This window comes from Microtus pennsylvanicus, chromosome 11, assembly GCF_037038515.1.
Source record: "Microtus pennsylvanicus isolate mMicPen1 chromosome 11, mMicPen1.hap1, whole genome shotgun sequence".
In the NCBI taxonomy this organism is placed as follows: domain Eukaryota; kingdom Metazoa; phylum Chordata; class Mammalia; order Rodentia; family Cricetidae; genus Microtus; species Microtus pennsylvanicus.
In genome coordinates this window covers 25958567-25971111 of record NC_134589.1, presented here as the reverse complement: position 1 = coordinate 25971111, position 12545 = coordinate 25958567, and the positions used below count along the sequence as shown (strand labels likewise).

Here is a 12545-nt window from a genome sequence, read left to right as displayed (position 1 = left end):
AAATTCAAATTTATTCCAAAGCATAAAGTATGGAATGACAGCAAGCCTTCCCAGGTTCATAAGGAAAGAAATAAAAACAGAACACTAGGGTTCTAATGTGGTAGTTTTGACTCACGGGTGAGTTTGTAAACAAGTTAATGGGAAAATACTAAAGAAAAACAAACTAAGAGCCAGCCTGGTCTACAAGAGCTAGTTCCAGGACAGGCTACAAAGCTACAGAGAAACCCTGTCTCGAAAATAAATAAATAAACAAACAAGCAAACAAACAAAGTAAAATAATGTAGGAGATTATGACTAGCATTTTAAATATTCAAATACAGGGGCCGGAGGGATGGGTTGATGGTTAAGAGTTCTCATTGCGAAGGCCTGGGCTCAGTTCCCAGCGCCCATGTCAGGTGACTCACAATGGTCTGTAACTGCAGAGGATCCAATGCTCTCTCAGATTCTTCAGGCACCAGCACTCATGCGTGCAACCCCACAGTCGCGAATACTGTAAACTAAAATAAATGTTTTTTTTAAATTGATATACAGCCAGCCTTGGTGGTGCAAACTTTTAATCCCAGCACTTGGGAGGCAGAGGCAGGTAGGTCTCTGTGAGTTTGAAGCCAGCCTGGTCTACAGAGTGAGGTCCAGCACAGTCAGAGTTACAAAGAGAAATCCTGTCTTGAAAAACACAACAAAAAAGTTGAGATACAGAAGAGCAGGAAGCTATATTAAAATACACAGTAACCTAATTTCTCTGTAACCCAATTTTTCTTTTTCTTCTCTCCCCCAAATAATTCTTCCCACTTCCAAATAACATCCCACTGGTGATGGGGTTTCATGAAATGATTTTTTTTTAATGTATGAGTGTTCTGTTGTGGTAGCCCACAGGTGACTCAGTTTCCATCTGGAGTCCGTTCTGACTTGTAAGTCATTTGATTTCAAGTTTGCCTGCCCTGCCTGCATCCTTGAAGGCTGAGAAAGTGCTCACAAAGCCCATGGGAAAGAACACATTATCTACTGCAGCTTTGGGGAATGCCAGCCAGGAGCACCTCCAGATAGAAGAAGAAACTGCCTGCTCAAGGACAGGAATGGCATTGTGGTCAGATACTGACCGGTTGTCTGTGCTGTGCTTTGTTCTGCTTTTGTGTTTAATCAGGCTCTGAAATAAACCCTGGGCTGCCCAGAGTAAGCTGGCAGTCCCCCGAATCGTCCCTGTGTTTTCTGTCTCAATTTCTTTCAATCTGACACATCCTTAGCCTCAGCGCCCACCTCCAGATACCCTAGCTGGGTATATGCCAGAAGAGGGCATCAGGTTCTATTGTAGATGGTCGTGAGCCACCATGTGGTCGTTGGGAATTGAACTCAGGACCTCTGGAAGAGCAGCCAGTGCTCTTAACCACGGAGCCATCTCTCCAGCCCTCATGAGATGATTTTTGAGGGCCACATTTAGTCCACACCCTGAGTAAACACTGTCTCTGGCATATTTTCTTTTGGCCAGGGCAGGAACGGGGTTTTCCAGCCCAGCATAACAGTCCAGGCCTGTGGCGGCTGCTGATAGGTGTGTGTGTGGGGGGGGGATTGCTAAGTTCATGGCCTGTGGCGGCTGCTGATAGGTGTGTGGGGGGGATTGCTAAGTTCATGGCCTGTGGCGGCTGCTGATAGGTGTGTGTGTGGGGGGGGGATTGCTAAGTTCATGGCTGTCACTCTCCACACATGTATGTTGGACACCAGCATAGATGGCTTCTCTGTTTGTCCTCGTATAGCTAAAAGCCGGGCAGTGATGGCTGTGTGTGTGTGTGTCAACTTGACACAAGCTGGGGTTGCCTGGGAAGAGGGAACTTGAATTGAGAAAATGCCTCCATGAGATTGGCCTGTGAAGCCGTTACTTATATTGTTCTAATATTAAATAAAACTTGGGAGTCAGATATTGGGGTAAAAACCTGATTGATCAGAGACGCAGCAGAGAAGTGAGCAGTGACCTCTCCCTTTCCTCCATCCAAGAGAACCCACGGATCTTGCTAAGCCCCCTCCCTACTAATTCCTGTGTCTCTCTATATGTCCTCAATCTTCCAAAACCTCTATGGCTAATTGTGTTCAGCTAGTAGCTTGCTCCACCCTCTGATTCAAGGTAAACTTTATCGTTGGTCCTGGGACTGTCAGAGTGTGATCACACTATCCCACAACAGGCCTGTAATCAAGCTGATGGGACATTTTCTTGATTAATGATTGATGTGGAAGGGCCCACCCACTGTGGGACATACCATCCCTGGGCATGGCAGCTCTGGGGGTGTATAAGAAAGCGAACTGAAGCCGGGTGGTGGTGGCACATGCATTTAATCCCAGCACTTGGGAGGCAGAGGCAGGCGGATCTCTGTGAGTTCGAGGCCAGCCTGGTCTACAGAGCGAGTGCCAGGACAGGCTCCAAAGCTACAGAGAAACCCTGTCTCGAAAAACCAAAAAAAAAAAAAAAAAAAAAAAGAAAGCGAACTGACTGAGTCATTGAAAGCAAGTGCCCCAGTAAGCAGCAGAGACCTCTGTGGTCTCTGCATAGTTCCTGCCTTCATGGCTCCTGCCCTGCTTGAGTTCCTGTCTTGACTTTTCCTCAGTGATGGACTGGGGGTTGGCTGTGTAAGCCCAGTACACCCTTTCTTCCCTAAGTTGCTTTTAGTCATGGTCTCTGTCACTGTGCTAGAAAGCAAAGTAGACACTGGTGACCTTCTGATGGCCAAGGAGAAATAGGAAACAAACAAAGGAAATAAAAAAGAAAAAAGTGGGGCTGGAGAGAAGGCTCAGTGGTTAAGAGCATTGCCTGCTCTTCCAAAGGTCCTGAGTTCAATTCCCAGCGACCACATGGTGGCTCACAACCATCTGTAAAGAGGTCTGGCGCCCTCTTCTGGCCTTCAGGCATACAGACAGAATATTGTATACATAATAAATAAATAAATAAATAAAAAAGAAAAAAGTGGGGGTATCAAAAAGGACGCATGCTGAACCACATGGTCTTTTCCCCCACGATAAGGGCCTTTCATAACTCTCTCAAAGGAGACTGAGATCAGTCACAGCATCCACTGTGAGCCACACATGGCTAGGACCCTGTCTCTCTTAGGTATCTTGCTATATTCCCCTAGTTCTAGCAGACACCCTATAGGCACTTCAGAATATAGCGGACCCCGACTGTTTCCGCTCGCTTCTCTGGCCATGACCTTTGGTTCTCCGCACTGACCACATCAGCATGGTCCTAAATGATCTCTCTACACCTGCTTTTGCCCACCCAAGTACATGTTCACACAGCAGAAAGATCTTCAAAACTGTCCGTGTCCGGGCTGGAGAGATGCTCAGTGCTTAAGAGCGGGGACTTCTCTTCTAAAGGACCCAGGTTCAGTTCCCAGCATCCACATGACAGCTCACAACCATCCAGTTGCCCTGTTTGGTCCTCCTGAGGTAACACACACACATACACACACACATACACACAAGGCCCATATGTATACAAAGGCAAAACACATCCATATAAAAATTAAAAAATAAAATAAAACCCAAACCTCTGTGTCTTCCATTATACACAAAATAAAATCCCAGCGCCCTCCTTGGTCTCCAAGGTGTAAAAGTCCGGCTTCCATCTAGTCTGTGTGTCATGTTTCAGGTAAACAGAGCCATGTAGCAACACCTTGTTTCCAACAAAAACAAAATAAATGAACAACTGAAAAAAACCAAAGGTACAAATATAAGCGCACCTCAGTAAATTTCTAGGAATTATTTGGTAAATTGATGACCTATGCCCTTGATGCTGTCAAGAAACCGTGACTAGCCTTCTAACAAACAAAGAAACAAACAAAAAGAGAAGTAAATAGATCAACAGGAAAAGGATGGAAAATCTGACCTTTGAGAGTTTCTTCACAAACCCTGCACATCCTGTGCAAGCTATGTGCGGCTGAGCCGCACCCCAGCCCCTAACACACTTTAAACTACAAGACAAGGTAGCCTTGAGAGCAAGGGACACAGCCCGAGACGGGTGGCCATAAAGGAACGTGAGAGGAGCGTAGACGGGTCATTTCACTAGGGATGTGTACCAGTCCCGAATGTGGGACATACCCAACACAAAACCACAATTTTAGGCAGAAATCCCATGCATTTCACTCGGCAGCTAGTAAATGAAAATCAGCAAATACGTAGAAAATTTTAACAAAATTTTTGAGTAAGTCAATAATATTAACATACGCAGATCCTAACATAACAGAAACAGAATCAGAATGCCTGTTTGTGTCAGGGGCACACCCACCAAGAGAGTCAGAAACTGCCAGGGACAGGGTTCATACTACAAACCCAGTACCGGGAAAGCCTAGGCAGGAAGAACGCCTCAAGGTTGAGACCAGCTGGTGCCACCATAGTGGGTTCCAGGCCAGCCAGTGAGATCTTGTCTCAAAACCAGAAAACGGACAAACACATAAAACCAGACCATAAACCAGCGCTGGGGAGCTGGGGTTGGGAAGTGGGCGGGGGGGATGACATGGGAGGACCAGGATCAAGGGTAGCTCGGGCTACTTGGAAAGTTAGAAACCAGCCTGGACTCCATGAGACCCTATCCCAAATATAAATAAATAAATAAATAAATAAATAAATAAGATGAAGAGAGAGAGAAAGAGCTGAGCCATGAAACAATTCTCAACAATTTTTTGAAAAGATTGAGATTTATAAAAATGCATTCTTTGATCAAAAGAAAATTAGACTAAAAATCAATAAAATCAGGAACAGAAATCTGTAAATTAAAACAACATGTTTCCAGATAACCCAAAGATCAAATGAACAACCGCAAAAAAAATTAGAAAATATTTTGAGCTGAACGAAATGGAATGCTGGAACTTCCTGCCTCCTGTGGGTGCTCACAGGGGCACTGAAGCAGTAAATTCTCACGCTGCTTAAGAGGAAGAGGAAGCTTTGACAGGCAGGCTCTGTCTAGGATTGTAGTTTCAGAGTTAGAGCCTGGCATGGTGGTACACTCCTTTAATCCCAGCACTTGGGAGGCAGAGACAGACAGATCCCTGTGAGTTTGAAGCCAGCCTGGTCTACAAAGTGAGTTCCAGGACAGTCAAGGCTGCACAGAGTAATCCTGTCTCAAAAAACAAGTAAGCAAGCAAACAAAAAAAGATGTATTTTCCTATTTTATCTGCACGAATGTTTTGCCTGCGCATGTCTGTGTATCACACACATGCTTTGGTGCCTTGTGGTGTCAGAAGAGGTGGTCAGAGCCCCAGGGGCTGGAGTTACAGGTGTGAGCTCCTGGGAATTGAACCTGGGTCCTCTGTTTTTTTGTGTGTTTTGTTTTGTTTTTTCGAGACAGGGTTTTTCTGTGGTTTTGGAGCCTGTCCTGGAAGCTCTTGTAGAACTGGCTGGTCTCGAACTCACAGAGATCCTCTGTAAGAGGCACGAGTGCTCTTCACTGCTGAGCCACCTCTCCAGTCCTCTAGCCGTATTTCTACATTGTGTTCTAGAGCACATTTGTTTATTTGTTTGTTTGTTTAGAAGAGGGATAGTGCACACACGCTATGGGCGGGGGGCATGTGCGAAGATCAGAGGACAGGTTGGAGGAGGAATTGGTTCTCTTTGTCCGCTGTGTGGGTCCCAGAGTTGAATCCAGGTCATCAGGCTTGAATTCCTAAGGTGAATCCCTCATGATCTTGACATGTCAGCCTTTTAATTCACTGCTGTATTTGATTGGCTGAAATTTTTGTTCAGGACTTTTGTGTCTGTGTTCATAAGTGTGGACTGATAAATAATTTTTGTTTCATTTCAGTGTTCCCATCTTACTATCAGGATGATGTTTTCCTTACAAGTTAAGTTGAGGTGTTGCTGCTTGCGGATCTTTCTAGTTTTTGTAAGGCCGACACTGTCTCCATGATGTTTGTTGGAATCTCCCGCTGAGGCCATCTTGGTTTTTTTTGTTTTTTTTGTTTTTTTTTTTATCTGAGATAGGATTTCTTTGTGTAGCCTTGGGTTTCTGAAGAGACTCGGGTGTGTTCTGAGTGTGTATATCTCTTCTTAGGTGGGGTTTTGGACCTAGCGTCTTCCAACAGATCTGTTCATGGGCTGGGGTCGGCTCTCTAGGTAGAGTGCTCACCTCTCAAACAGGAGGCCCTGAGTTCAGAACCCCTGGAGGATCCTGGGGCTTGCTGGCCAGGTTCAATGGGAGACTCTATCTTAAAAAAAAGAGAAGCGACTGAGAAAGATGCTCCAAATTGACCTTTAACATCCACACCAGCAGGCACACGTGCACATTTGCATCTCTGACACGAACATATAAACAAATAAATTTGTCTATGTGTCCTTACTAAAGATAATTTGTTCTATCTATCTATCTATCTATCTATCTATCTATCTATCTATCTATCTATCTATCATCTATCTCTATCTCTCCCCCATCTCTCTCCTTCCTTTTGTCTAAGGTTTATCTATTTCATTAATCTTTTCAAAAAGTTTTTGGGGGACTGATATGTAACTCAGATGGTGGAGTGCTTGCCTAGCATGTATGATCTGAATAGAATTTAAGACTGTAACACACCTCAGTGTGTGGACATTTGCAGAGGCATCGCGGCATTTAGTACTCATACTAGGAAAATTAAATCCCAGCATCACAGAAACTTGGAGTGGTGATTCACACCCCGGCACTCTGCTGTGCCAGATGAAAGACTCAAATGTACTTAACATACTGAACTGTACAATTAAAAAATCTAGTAGCCAGGCAGTGCTGACACATGTCTTTAATCCCAGCACTTGGGGGGCAGAGGCAGGATGATCTCTGTGAGTTCAAGGCCAACCTGGTCTACAGAGCATGTTCAAGGACAGCCAGGACTGTTTCACAGAGAAACACCCCCTTTAACCACCCTCCCCCACACACCAAAAAAAAAAAAGAAAGAAAGAAAGTTTGCTGATTTTTCCAGAGGCCCCAAGTTCAGTTCCCAACACCCACATCAGGTGGTTCACAAGTAGCAACAACTTCAACTCTAGGGCATTCCATCTTCTGGACCCTGTGGGTACCACACTTACAGACATGCTGTGAACACACATGTTCACACAACTAAGAAATATTTCTTGGGGCTGGAGAGATTGCTCAGTGGTTAAGAGCACTTGGTATTGCAGAGGACTTGGGTTTTATTCCCAGTACCCACATAGTGTCTCCCAACCATCTGTAACTCCAGTTCCAGAAGACCCAGTGCCCTCTTCTGACCTCTGAGAGCATCAAGGATGCGCACGGCACAACACTCATACACATAAAATAAAATAAATAGATCTAAAAACAAATCTTAAAACTTTGAAAATAGTTAAAAAGAAATATTTGTGTGTGTGGCCTTTGTGTATGTACATGTATGCATGTACGTGTGTGTGTGTGTACATGTATGCATGTACGTGTGTTTGTGTGTGTACATGTATGTATGTACATATGTGTGTGTGTTTGTGTGTGTACCTGTATGTATGTACATTGTGTTTGTGTCGGCGAAGGACAGAGGTTGGTGTTGAGTGTCTTCCTCAATTGCTTTCCAGCTGTTTTTTGAGACAGGGTCTCTCACTGAACCTGGAGCTAGCTCATCGACTTTGCTAGACTGGCAAGCCAGAGAACCCCAGAGATTTTTGCCTGGCTCTGTCATCCTAGGACTATTATAGGAACAAACTGCCCAAGCTTGTCCCAAGGTGCTAGAGATCTAAGTCCCATCCTTAGAGCTTAGTCAGTCAATATTTTACCAACTGAGCCATCTCCCCAGCTCCCAAGAAGCAATTTTTGTTGTATTTTACCACTTTTTTTTGTTTTGTTTTGTTTTGGTTTTTGAGACAGGATCTCTCTGTATAGACCTGGCTGTACTGGAACTTATGCTGTAGTGCAGGGTGGCCTCGAACTGAGAGACCCACCTGCCTCTGCCTCCGAAGTGCTGGGATTAAAGGCATGTACCACCATTGCCAGACTTTATACCAATTTCAAACGCATAAAACCTTCCAATGCACTAGACTGACTAAATAATCTTGGTCAACAATTCCGGACACTGGGAAGAATGAAGAACAACGGCTTCTCTCAGACCCTCCTGGGGGAGCTAGATTGGTCACCTTCTTCAGAAAACTGAGTTTCTAACCCCTGCCCTGTAACCCAGTACTTCTTGTCTCTAAGTGGAGGTATCCATCCAAAAAACACATAGGCAGAGGCCAGAGAGATGGCAAAGCAGTTAAGAACACTGACTGCTCTTTCAGAACCTGAGTTTGAGTCCTTGCACCCTGACTGTGGTCCCTAACAGTCTATAACTCCAGCTCGGGGAACACCAGGCAAGCACACAGTGCACAGATATACATGCAAGCAAAATATACCCCACACAAGCAAAACAAAAAGCCCCCCCCCGCAAAAAGAACAGACAAGAATACTTCTGAGCAGATTTTTCATAACGGTATAGAAATAACCCAAAAGTTCAGCATGACCTGATGGCTAAATAAATTGTGATGTAGCCTTTCAGTGGCCTAAGGCGCCGCGGTGAAGCGAGGGTAATTGTCAATTAGAACCACATGGAGAAGCCTCACTTCCCATATCGAGCAAATGAAGCCAACAGAAAAGAATACAAACTCATGACTTTATTTTTGTGAAGTCCAAGGACAGACAACACTAGTCTAAGGTGACAGGGTGATGTTTACTTGAAGGGTGATGATGGATGGTTGTTGATTGGAAGGGGCCACAGGTGCACCTCCTGGTAGGCTGTAGGCACCGTCTACATCGTCACTATGCTGATACGCAGTGTCCTTTATTGCATGTGCACTAGATACCGGTATAAAGTACCGAAATGGAAAATTAAAAATAGGCGTGATCATGGAAGCAAAATTTTACCTTGTTAGCTGGGCATAGTGGCAAATGTCTTTAACCCCAGCACTCGGGAAGCAGAGGCAGGGGGATCTTTGTATTTGAGGCTAGCATGATCTACAAAGTGAGTTCCTCAAAAAACAAAACAAAAACACACCTTCTTTTTTTAAAAATCAAACCAAGTAAGGGCCACATGAATGCTCCCAGTCCTAATTTGTCATAAATTGCCCCTTTGATGTACCGTTCGTTCAATAATTTAAGAAGGCCATAAATGCAAAACACACTTTTCAACTCACTCCCATTTTATAAAAGCAGAAACTGAGACCCAAAGAGAAGAGAGCTAGGTGTGGTGGTCAGCTCTGTAAGCCCAGGAGTCGGGAGGCTGAGGGAGAATTGCCTTGAGTTCACAGCCAGTCTGGGTGACCTAGTTAACTTCGGGGGGGGGGGGGCAGGCCAACCTGGCTACAGTGTGAGACTCCCACATTAAGATGTAGGGATGGGGGAGAAAGTGTGGAGTCTGAAGTCTGACAGCAAATGGCAGAGCCAGGCCTGGAACACAGGGGACTGACCTTCTAGACAAAGGCTGGCCAGAGGAGGCTGGACTGAGTCCCACTGAGTCCCATGCTGGCTGAGGATTTGTGGAGCGGCAAACTTGTGATGTTATCTTCAGCTACACAGAGTTTCAGTCCAGCCTGGGCTACTTGAGGAGGCAGGAGAAGGAGGCAGTGGAGGAGGGAAAGGAAGAAAGGGGAAAAGCAACCCAAATCTGAGAGGCCAGGCTGCAGTTTGTACACCAGACCGCTGGGAGTTGGGAGCCTGAAACTCAGGCTAGTTAAACAGAGAAGTTGGAGCCACTATTTAGACCTCAAAGTAAATTCTTTAAAAGGTTCAGAATTGCAGGGTTAAAAACGCAAAGAAGTCTCTGGAGTTGGTGTGGTTAGGTAAAGCTTCTAGGTTCTCTCTTTGACCTTGGCCAAGGTCGTTTCATCTGATGTACTTTTTATTCAGTAGCAAAGAACTCCTCTTATAAACCTGGAACAAAATAATTTCAAAGAGTGGGCAGGGGCTGGAGAGGTGGCTCAGTGGTTAAGAGCATTGCCTGCTCTTCCAAAGGTCCTGAGTTCAATTCCCAGCAACCACATGCCCTCTTCTGGCCTGCAGACATACACACAGACAGAATATTGTATACATAATAAATAAATAAACATTAAAAAAAAAGAGTGGGCAGATGTTCAGCCCGGTGCTGCCCTCCCGACAGGAGCGGCTGTGTCTGCTTGGAGGGTGGGTAGTCTCTAGCTGGTTGGAAGGTGCTGCAACAGGCCGGGGTGGGAGGATGGGAGGTATGGTGGGGGAAGGGCAGAGGAGGATCCTACTCCCAGACTCTGTCCTAAGGGCTGTCTGTCGCCTCCCGCCCAAGGTCTGCACTTTCTCTTCCGTTAAGGGCACTTCGGGGCCTTGCCCCTCCCTCTCACATTCCCAACTTCCAAGGACAACTTGTCGCTGGCTTCAGAGGACTGCTCGCTCTGCCTGAGGCTCCCGGCTCGGCCGCTTTTTAAACTAGGTTCCTTTTGTCTATTTCTGCACTTGACAATTTCTCCCCGAAATAACTTGAATCTATTTTTCTTGTCTGTTATAGTCTCTCTCTCTCTCTCTCTCTCTCTCTCTCTCTCTCTCTCTCTCTCTCTCTCACACACACACACACACACACACACACACACACACACACACACACACACATCCTCTTCTTTCTCCTAGCCATCTCTGCGTTTTCGTGCTGGCTCTGGCCTGTCCTTGGCACCTCCCGGCCACCCGCTGATCCGACGGCACCCAGGGCGGTGCGATCTACTCCGGGGAAGGAGGCTCCGGGATGATCACCGCGGCCCCGCGCCCCACACCCACCGGCGGCGCCACGGAGACGTTGGATGCTTCTGAGCCCACAGCGCCGTCGGCGCCACCGCCACAGATGCACCGTTCACGAGGCCTCAAAAGGGCGGTGGCGGTGGCCCGGGGCCGACTCTCGGATGGCCCAAAGCCGACGCTCGGGTAGCCTGAGGCTACCCTTGGTCCCTAGACACCTCAAGGCCCCCGCATCCTATGGAGACGCTCGGAGAACGGAAGAACCGCGCGTTCCGAGAGGTAGGTGACACGGTCCCCGCCCTTGCGCTCATCAGGGGCAGGACCGCGCGCGGAGGAGAGCCAGGAGTGGAAAGGCCCTCTTTGGCCTTGTGATCTGGTGGCACGAACTTCGATCACCGACCAATAGTGACCAGCGCGGGCGGCCACAGATTAACCTTGAGCTCTAGACCAACCTAAGTTGGTTCAAGGACACGCTGAACCGCCTGGGCCTCCCCACTCTGTGGCCCAACTATCCCTCGGCAACGCGGGTGTGTGGGTCCAGGGTCCCCTCCCCTCGTCCCACCGCATCTCCATCTACTCTCACAAGCCTGAACTCCAACCTAAGGCGACAGGGGTGATCTGTCCTAAACAGCCTCACTGTGGAAATTGCTTAGGAAAAAAAATGGCCATTCCCTATACGATAAAAATGAACCCTTCTGTGTGGGTCCAGGGGGGAGCCCCGAGGTGCAGGGTTAGCGTGCACTCTCTCTAGATGCCCCCCTGGAATGAATGGAGGAAAGCCGGGAGCAGAGGGGTTCTTGTTTCGTTTTTTTTGAGGGACTAGGAGAAGATCTAGGTCCCTTTGCTTCCGAACGGCGGGCTTTAGTGAGACTCGGGTGGCCTCCTGCCTTGGAGAGCAGGGATCTAGATGCCGCCATCTTACTTAAAGCTCACACCATAGAAACACTGCGTGTGCGTGAGGGTTGTTTTTTTTTTTAATAGAAGGACTTGTCGTTTACTGGAGTGGGCACAAGGTTGGGGGAGGACTGCAATCTATAGGTATGGTTTGTGGGATCAATACCAAAACCATTGTAAGTTTGAGAAGGCATGTAGAGAGAAAGCGTAGAGAGGCTGTGCACCCACGGGGTCATGTGGCGTCTCTGAGGAGTCTCTACACTTGCAGAAGTTAGGAATTCCATAAGACAACAAGCTACCCATTTCAAAATAAAAAGCAGGATTTGTCCAAACACGACAAAGAGACATGAAACCACATGCTCCCTGTTATGTTGTGCTAAGTAACCAAAGTATCAGTCGCAAAACCTGGGTTTACCTCCTCTTTCCCCAAATAGGACAGTCTACAATGTATTTCACATGTGTGCTCTGTGCTACACGTGTTAGCATGCTGCCCCGGGCTGGGCTTTCCAGAAGAAACAGAATCAAAGACGAATAATGGAGGATCCGGGCTTCCCAAGCGCCAGGTTCCTACATTTGAGCGCACTTTTACTCCTTCCAGAAAAGAAAGACTTTTCCTGATATTCTTTCAAAATCTTCCTGGGATCCTGGGACCAATGCGCCTGCCTCTTCTTGCACTTGGTTCCAAGTCCAGAGACAAACCAGCAGGAATCAAATGAAGCTTCCTCCACCGCCAGTTATATTGCTCTGAGTCCCCCACTCTTTAGGAGAGTCCAGTACTTTGCGAACGTTAGAACACACACACACACACACACACACACACACACACATACACACACACAGAGTCTTCGTTGTAGAAAGAACCTCCCTCTACTATTCTATAGTTTGCAACACGGTCCTTCTAATTATAGCTGCCTCTCCCTTCCTTTCATCTCAGAAGGCACTGGTCTCATGTAAGGAGTGACTTTGGGGGCTGAGAACCTAG

General features: G+C 46.8%; 1 protein-coding gene across 4 annotated transcripts in view; it reads left to right on the top strand.

Annotated features, from left to right (window-relative positions):
• The first annotated feature begins 10174 nt into the window (after window positions 1-10174).
• LOC142860142 (homeobox protein Hox-B8) overlaps window positions 10175-12545 on the top strand; it is a 33209-nt gene continuing 30838 nt past the window's right edge. Inside the window, exon 1 of one of the 4 annotated variants that reach the window (XM_075990969.1) lies at window positions 10175-10948. In XM_075990969.1, coding sequence (XP_075847084.1) covers window positions 10735-10948 — 214 coding nt within the window. In that variant the 5' untranslated portion in view covers window positions 10175-10734. The remainder of the gene's footprint in view (window positions 10949-12545) is intronic. The other 3 variants (XM_075990968.1, XM_075990965.1, XM_075990966.1) reach the window with 3 other exon arrangements.